Below are 9,047 nucleotides of genomic sequence, written 5' to 3' on the forward strand. Positions count from 1 at the left end.
TAAAGTTTGCTGATTTTAAAGTGAAAGTACATATTACCTTTTAATATTACTTAGAATATAAATTTTAATTAAAAAAAACTAATTTTAGATTTCATGTCAAAGAAACAACTGTGTACATTTACAAAAGAATTACAAAATGAATTTCCTTTTTTTGAAAAAGAGCAAAATTGAGAACAATGTTCACTGTGAGGTGTGTAACAGTGACTTTTTGATTGGTTCAGAGAATAAAAATGACATTACAAGACATGTCTCATCAGATCAACACAAACATTCATTATTTGCTATGACATCTTCAACAAAATTAAATACTTATTTTCGTAAAGTGAATTTTGTTCAAAACAGAAAGAATTAGCCAAAGCAGTCTTTACATATCACACTATAATTCATAATCAAACATTTTGTTTGATGAACTGTATGTCTAAATTTATTTGTACATTATTTGAACCAAAGTTTACTTGTGCTTGGACAAAACCTGAAGTGATTATAAAACATGTATTTTCACTCTATGCAATGGATCAGCTTTTCAAAACTCTGAATGATACTAATTTTGTAACAACATTTACAAATGCTTAAAACGATAAGGAAATCAAATAATTTTCACCATTAATTCATTTTTTGATTATAAACAAGATCTAAATATAAAACTTTTAGATTTTTTAATCACTTTCAAAGGAAAATTCTGAAATAATTTCTAATTCAATTATTGAAATATTAAAGGAAAATAATTTAGAGAGTAAAGTCGGAGCAGTTTGTGCTGATAAAACAAATGTAAATTTTGGTGAGCTGCTAAGAAAAGGGACAAATAATGTATATCATAAACTAAAGGACCAACTTCAGAAGTCAATTATTGGTGTAGGATGTGTTGCACATATAGTGCATAATACTATTCAGTCAGCAGCAGATCAACTTCCTATTGATATTGAGGGCATCATAATCAAAATTTATAGTCATTTTTATATACTTACTATAAGGGTGGAGTTATTAAAAGACTAATTTGTGATAAAGCAAATGTAAATTTTGATGAACTGCTAATAATTCGTATCATAAGCTAAAGGACCAACTTCAGAAGCCAATTATTGGTGTAGGAAGTTGCTTGGCACTAAATCGGGGCTATACACTGGGTGTTTAAAAGTGATAAAGACTTCCACTCAGCTTAGAACTTTAGATTTATATTATTCTTATATTTTTTCATATATTATATTTCATCAAAAAGTTCCATTTCTTGCTTATCAACATCAAGTAAATATATTTTATCACAAAATTTTGAAATGTAGTCAAAACTTTTCTGTGCAATCGACAAAAATTCAACATGGCAGCCACACGCAACGAAAAAAAATTTCAATATGGGATAGGTTAATTTTTGTGAAAATAAAAGATTTTCTTTTTTCAGATGAGTCTCTTGCATTCTACACTGTTATATCTGGTCATTTTATTTTTAACTCTACTTGAGTCAGCTTTGGCCACAAATTATTTCTAAATTTTTACATCATCAAATGAAACATCAAATAAAACCAAATCAAACCACAGCAATACATTAGTGGACAATTTATAACTGTTAAACTACAAAATAAATAATAGAAGTTAATTAAATTAATTTTAATTTTAAAAAATCTAAAAGTTACATAAAATCTGTTAGTATTGACAATCACATAAGGTCAATTGTTGTTTAATAGTGGGCTTTCAGCTATCCTGATAGATGCTGCATTAATTATGTTTAAGTATTTGGATAAGTAAATCTGTTCTAGTAATCTTATGGGAAATTTTTCTTTAACTTCTTCTAAAAGTGAACATAGAGTAAATCTATTTTATCACAAAATTTTGAAATTTGGTCAAAACTTTTCTGTGCAATTTGCCACTTAAACTCATTCTTAAGACTGATCCATTTAAAACAATCAATGTCTTCAAAGTGGGATAAATGAAGGTCTAAATACTGAACACGTTTTTGATAAAAATTGTCAACACTAGATTTAAATAAAACTGTTCTAGACCAACCATTTTTTTCCAAATTTCTTAACTGATTGTAAATAAGTGGTAAATACTGCATGTCCATTCTTTTCTTTTAATTTTATTTCAATATTAATCTTTTAATCTATTAATAATATCTAGAGAATGAATGATGGAAGCTATATAGTAGAAGTATTAATATTTTTCATTAATTTTAAAGCATAAACTCCTGATTTTACCAATATATTAGTTTTTATTTGTCACCACACACAGTATGCTTATAACTGATGGCAATCTTACTCCTAAAGTAAACTGAAATTTCTAGCATATGATGCTACTAATATTGCTGCAGCCTTATCTGTAATTATTAACACTACTTTCTTAATTTTATATTCTTTTTGTTTTCAGGCAAGGCTGCAGTAACATTAGTAGCACTATATGCTAGAAAGTTTCAGTATACTTTATGTATGATGATCTTCAAAACATTTTTTAGGCCATCTCAATTCACTGGCAGCAACATTCTATGACAAGGGGATGGAAAAACTCTTCCACAGTTATGACAAATTCCTCAGTCTTCACGGTGATTACGTCAAAAAGTATCCATGTTTGTACCTAACTTTTGGTAATAAATTCATTTTGTTATTTACACTTGTCTTTGTTTTATGGACCATCAGAGCTTGAAAAAACCGCCCTCGTATCTTCTCAGATTAAAAAAAATTTTTTTTTAAATATTGAAAATGATATAATGATGTTTTTTGTGACAGTGTATTTTGTAAGTTCTGGGATATATGATGGTGTATGTTCATTTTATGAGAATCCAAACAAGAATTCTCTACTAGGAACCCACAAGAGATAATTGTACAAATATGGAGTCACTAAATATACCATGACTTTATGCAATTAGTCAATAGATTAAAGCAGAATTTGTGTAACTTTTAGATAATTTTTAATATTAATTAATTAATTATTTTATTAAAAACAGAATCTTTTCCCATCAAATCATGCAACCATCCAGAGTTTGGTTCACTCATTGAGCTTGGATCCAAATGTTCCCCCGCCGTGCTGTGTTCCTGATATGACATCATCAGTGACTCTTTTATATTTTGATGAGGACACAAATGTTGTTTTGAAGCGTTATCCACGCATGACGGTCGATAGTTGCGCTTGCCGCTGAATCACTGTCTAAATATGTACTAGAATTCTCAAGTATTTGACAATTTCCCCATGTTTACATTCCAATTTATGATTACTTGGAATGTATGTAATTGTAGCATTTTTCTAAAAAAAATTCTCCATAAAGATTGATAAAAAAAATATATATATATACTTTATATAATGATATTCATATGTAAAATTTATTAAAGAAAGTTTTTCAAGAAGTAGCAATTACCACAAGGTGATAGAATGTACTTAGAATATTGTTATTATATGCAATGATCCTTTTTAATATATCCTGTAGATTAAAAAGGAATAATGCACTTGTCAATATAATAATAAAATAAAATATTAAATCAAAGAAAAATTTACATTATTAATATTTATAAATACAAATATAAATTTTGTGTATTTGTATAATTTTGCNATTATTATAAAAATTTTTGTTAGGCTTAACATCGACGAAAATTCAACGCGAAGCGACACACAATGGAGAAAAACTTCAACATGAGATAGGTTAATATATTTTTTCGTATATAATCAGTTATCCGAACAACCTCATTCCCCAACTGATTCGGATAAACGATGCTCTACTGTATTTTAAAGACTAATATTTTTGAATATATTTAATAATTGTTGAATATCTTTAGTTGTAATAAAATTTCACTTCAACTAATCATAATTTAAAATTAATAATTATATTGTCATTTAGTTATAAATTTAAATGTTGGATAAATTATTTTATTTACTAAAAAAATATGAAAATAAAAAGCTAATAACTATGTACAAAAAGAAAAATTCCAAATTTATTAATAATTTTCTCTTACCTATTTTTATATATCGACAAGGAAACATATTATTATTAATGGAATGTTTTAAATTAAAACTTTCAGGCACATGATCATTTTTCAAACCACTGGAAGAATCATTTTTTAAATTAAAAAACAAAATAACTATTTATTAAATAAATTCATACATTTTCATTCCTTACCTATTTAATAATTCAATCATATTTACATCATTCAAACCACCAAACACTTTAAATTTTTTCAAATTACAAACATGAGTTTTTTCATATTTTCCAAAAGTAATTGTATGGACAATAGCTGGTTGTTCTAATTTTAATATTAAATACTACAAAAAAGCAAAAGATAGAATAATATTAGTTAATCACTGATGAAATTAAATAATTAATAAATATAAATGAATAATTTCTTACAAGAAAAAAAACTGATATTTAAATAATTTTATATTACACTATAATTTTTAAAAGCAACAATCAAATATTATATATCCAGATGTACTGGACTGAAGAAACAAAAGAAAGTAAAACTTTATTATTTTTAACTTAAATTTGTTCTTAAATTCTATTTTGTGTTCTATTTGTGTATAATTGTATATCTTTTATATATCAAAATAATTAAATAAAAATACTTAATAAAATAAAATTAGTGATAAAAGCAATGGAGAGTTTAATTATTCATGAAAAGATTTTCTTTACTGAAACATTTATGGGAACCAACCAATGCTAAGAGAGAAAATACATGCTTATGATTATAAAGTGTTTAGCCAATATAGTGAGTATCTCAAAACAATTCTTCTGAAGATTAATTACTTTAATGTTCTCTGAAACACAAAGCAAAACTCAATCTTTTATCTGCTTTAGAAAATATCACAGGCATTGACTTGTTTATTCTTTTGGATTCAATTTTTATGAAATTCAAGTATCTCTCCTGGATTCATGTAATTCTTCTCTCTTCTATTCAGAAATATCTGAAATTCTGAAGAAGTATTATTCATTATATTTATTTCCAGAATTACTCTTATTCTATTCTTTCTTGAACAATGAGATGAAGAAGAAAAGTGACAAAGTAGTTTTATTATCATAATATCTCTTATTTTTATGCACCTGAGAATAGCATGCTTCTGGATGCTGATAGGCATTACCTACTAAGGTTTTGTGCATTCCGTCTCTAAGTGACTGACTAGAAAAATACTCCAAAGATTTTTAGATACCAGAAATACTGATAATGAAGAACTAAAAAAAGACTGACTGAATTAGTTCTGATAACAATCTTAATCCTGATTTTTAAAAATTATCAAGATCTTTCCAGAATTGTCAAGATGATAAAAATGCTAAATCCAAACCAAATACAAGCTACTGAAGGAATTATACAGGGGAGTGCAAAGTAGGTATACAGTTGAGAATCTGAGAAATACAAATGTTTGGTGTTCATTATTATTATTTTTATTATATTTTATTAGTTCATATTCCTTATTTGTGATTTAATTTTTACATAAAAATATATGTTTTTTTCTTTCTATTTTCTCCTTGTATGTTTTCTTCCCATAACAACACTGTATATGTACTTTTGCATCCCCCTGTAATAATGTCATACTGAATCACTCAAAACTGCAGAAATTACCCTGAATGTTACAGATTAACTTTTATAAATTAATATTTTAGACTCTATTCTATCTTAACAATCAACAACAGCCTTTAAATCCACTTTACTTTAAGGTTATATTTAAATCTTATTACATACTTACTTGACTATACATATTTTTTGTATTAGAAGCATGAGATTACTTCAAACAGATACTATAAAATTTTATAAAAAGTACAAAAGGTATAGATAATTATGTTTATCTGTTAATAGATTCATCTAAATCTTAAAATTTAACACATCTTTTTTTCTATAAAAATAAAACAGGAGCTTATTATTTCTCTTTGTTAAATATTGTAACTGTATAACTAACAGTATTTAAAAATATTACAAAATATATGTTAAAAATACTATATTTAAAGATAAAATACAAAATGAAATATTTTGAACGTCTTTTATTTTGTATTTCATACTCAATTACATTTTTAATATATATTTGTAATATATTCAGATGTGTCCTGAATTTTTGAATAACATTGTTTTTCAGCAACTCCAGAGTATTGTTTATTTTTAATTTGATCTATTATACTATATTATTATATTATTAAAAGATTTTTCTATTAAATGTGTTATTTAACATTAGATCAGTTAAATAGTCTATTACTTTATTTTTAAAAATTTTTAATTTGTTATATATTTTTTTATTTTAATGCCTTTTTATCATATTTTACATTAATGTTATTTTTGTGTAAGTTAAAATAGCACTTAGATTAAAGCATATTTAAACGATCCTACAGATAAAATAGCTTTGAATTTTATGTAACTACTTCAGAATGCCATCAACGTAAGTTCAAATTAGAACAACATTGGACATCTGATGCAAAAACAGTTGATCTTAAAAACTTTTTTATCTGAAATAAAAACAGTAGGATTTCTTAACTTTTTAGCATTTATGATTGTTATAAATCTATTCTAATTCTATTTTCTTCTTTTCTACAGATTAGTAAAATGCTGTTTAATTGAATTTTACTTTTCTAATTTTTTTGCTTCATTAGCAAGGTTATTTGCATATATTTGTAGATCTGAAATTATAGGATCCACAAACCTCATATCAAGTCCAGCAGGAATCAAATGCCACTTTTCAAATGTTTTCAGCCTACCCCAAAGGCCTTTTTCAGGAATCTAAAACTGGATTCTATAATTTTATATCAGTTTCTTAACTGGATGAAAGCATCCAGTTAAGAAACTGATAAATTCTTATTCATATTATCATTAATTAACTGATAATTCTTATTTATATTATCATTAATTTAAGTCTGAAATCTTGATTTATTTTTTTTTTGGACTACAAAGCTCAAATTTCTTAAAAAATTGATTTTCTTCATTTTTTCATCTCTTTACCAGCTCACAGCTAGCTGTAGCTTTTAATAATTTTCATGTCAACTGTATTAATTTTACAATTACTTACATAATCAATAATAATTCTTTGTAAAATATAAGTCTCAATAATATAAGACTTCAGCAAAAAAGACTTAGAATGTCTTCTGTAATTCCTCACTTTATCTTACCAATCCCTACAGAGAGAACAAACCACTGAAATGATGAACTATGGCTGTTTTTTTATTTCGTTTCTGACTGTTTAGCAGAAACAATTTTTGTAATTTCTTGCACATATCAGTGTTTACATAAATTGCTCATAAATAAGTAAGTACTTTTAAAGTGTTTTTTGCATTTTTTTTTTGTACTTTTAAGAATTTTAAATAAGGGAATATAATAATCATTGTAAAAATTTTACTATAAGACTTATTTCTGATAAATTTTGATCTAAGTTAAGAAATGTGTTTCTGAATCATGAGTAGTGATAGAGATTATCATCATTATGCAACAATAATTCAGAAAAGTTAGGTTTATATTAAGATATTAAGAGACCTATCAAATTTAAATTATTCTTTTAAAACTACATATCATTAATAAGAATTCATGGTCATACAGGGCTTTTATATCTATATATATATATATATATATTTTGTTTGTGAAAAATAAAAAAATAATTTCGGATGATACAATAGCCACAGTTATTTTTCAAAAATGTGTAATTTTTGTTAGTCTTAACATCGACAAAAATTCAACATGGCACTACATGCAACAGAGAAAAATTTCAACATGGGATGAGGTTAATATAACTCAATTTCAATTAGAGGATTTTGTAATCAAATCAGTTAATATAAAAAATAAAATATTTCTTAATTAAAAATTAAAAGCTTAAAAATCTTGAACTAAATGGATATTTGATTTGAAATACAGTAAGACCCCACTTAAAGCTGATTCGATATAATGCAGTCTGCTCGAAATCTAAAAAGCTCAAAATTTATGCTGATTTAAATTATTGCGGCATTTCATTGATTCGTATATAATACGATTATTTGCAAACACAAACCAATCAGCAGAAGGTGGCAAAAAGGTGTACTTCCCTTAAATCTATGTTTGTATATTTGTTTGGTGCAATTTTGGAAAAAATATAACATCCTGGATACCATAGGAAATATTGACTTCATTTGGCAAGAATTAACTGATAAATGCACAAATGAAGTGTGGAAGAAGTTATGGCTGAAGGTATCCAAGAATTCTCAATGAGAAGAGCCTATCGCTGTATCGTTAGGTTGACCAAACTCAATCTAATTGATACAGCAGGACTAGAAGATGTAGAATAGGGGTCCCCAAAGTGGTCGATATAGACCCCTTGGGGTCGATAAGAGTTCTTCAGGGGTCGATTAATACACAAGGGTCGAAAGGGGGTCAATTAATACACGAGGGTCGAAAGGGGGTCGATTAATACCAAAGAGGATCAATAAAACTGTCTAGGAAAAATATAGAATATTTCAATAAAAATTCGAAATACGGATATGATCAACAACATTACTGATTACCCTAGTTATAACTTGAGTTTTGCTTTAGCTTACGCCGCTTTAAGCATGTGCTATCTGGTTTCACTCATCTGACAACTGTACTAGTGTTACAAACATGTTACGAACACTGGTAGTTCATTTATACACAGACATATGTTACACTGCACAGTTACATTCTAGTAGGGTTGTCGCTCTAAGTATTTTATATCTAAATGTAGATATTTTGTCCTTTACAGAGAAAATATCGTAATATATCGAAGATCATTAATATAGTACAGAAGCGTTTGCAAGGAAAAAACGTTACAATTGTTCGAGCTCGAACAATCATAATGGCCTGTCAAGTGAAAATGGAGCTATTTAAATCTTCACTGGCACGATCCAATTTTAAATATTTTTCAAACTTGTGAGTACTAAAAGAAAATGAAATATATAATCTCCACATGAACCGGGGAGGAGACGAAAGAAAGAAAGAAAATGAAAAGATTTCTGACCATGATTTGGAGATATACAGTACATTAAACATCTTGATAAATTAAGAGACGACTTAAAGCACATTTCGAAGATTTGGAGAATATGCATGTTCCCGAATGGTTTGCTAATCCATTTGATGTAAAAATAGATAATGAAGGTAGTGAACCTGGCTTAGAAGATGAAC

At 26.6% G+C, this 9,047-nt stretch overlaps 1 protein-coding gene across 1 annotated transcript in view; it reads right to left on the reverse strand.

Annotated features, from left to right (window-relative positions):
- LOC111628902 (muskelin-like) overlaps positions 1-9,047 on the reverse strand; it is an 82,656-nt gene that overhangs the window by 62,536 nt on the left and 11,073 nt on the right. The window contains exons 3-4 of the mRNA XM_023372759.1: positions 4,091-4,233; positions 3,927-4,015 (exon numbers count right to left, since the gene is read on the reverse strand). Coding sequence (XP_023228527.1) covers positions 3,927-4,015; positions 4,091-4,233 — 232 coding nt within the window. The remainder of the gene's footprint in view (positions 1-3,926; positions 4,016-4,090; positions 4,234-9,047) is intronic.

This window comes from Centruroides sculpturatus, unplaced genomic scaffold (assembly GCF_000671375.1).
Source record: "Centruroides sculpturatus isolate CEXI.00-Female unplaced genomic scaffold, Cexi_2.0 scaffold423, whole genome shotgun sequence".
Taxonomy (NCBI): Eukaryota; Metazoa; Arthropoda; class Arachnida; order Scorpiones; family Buthidae; genus Centruroides; species Centruroides sculpturatus.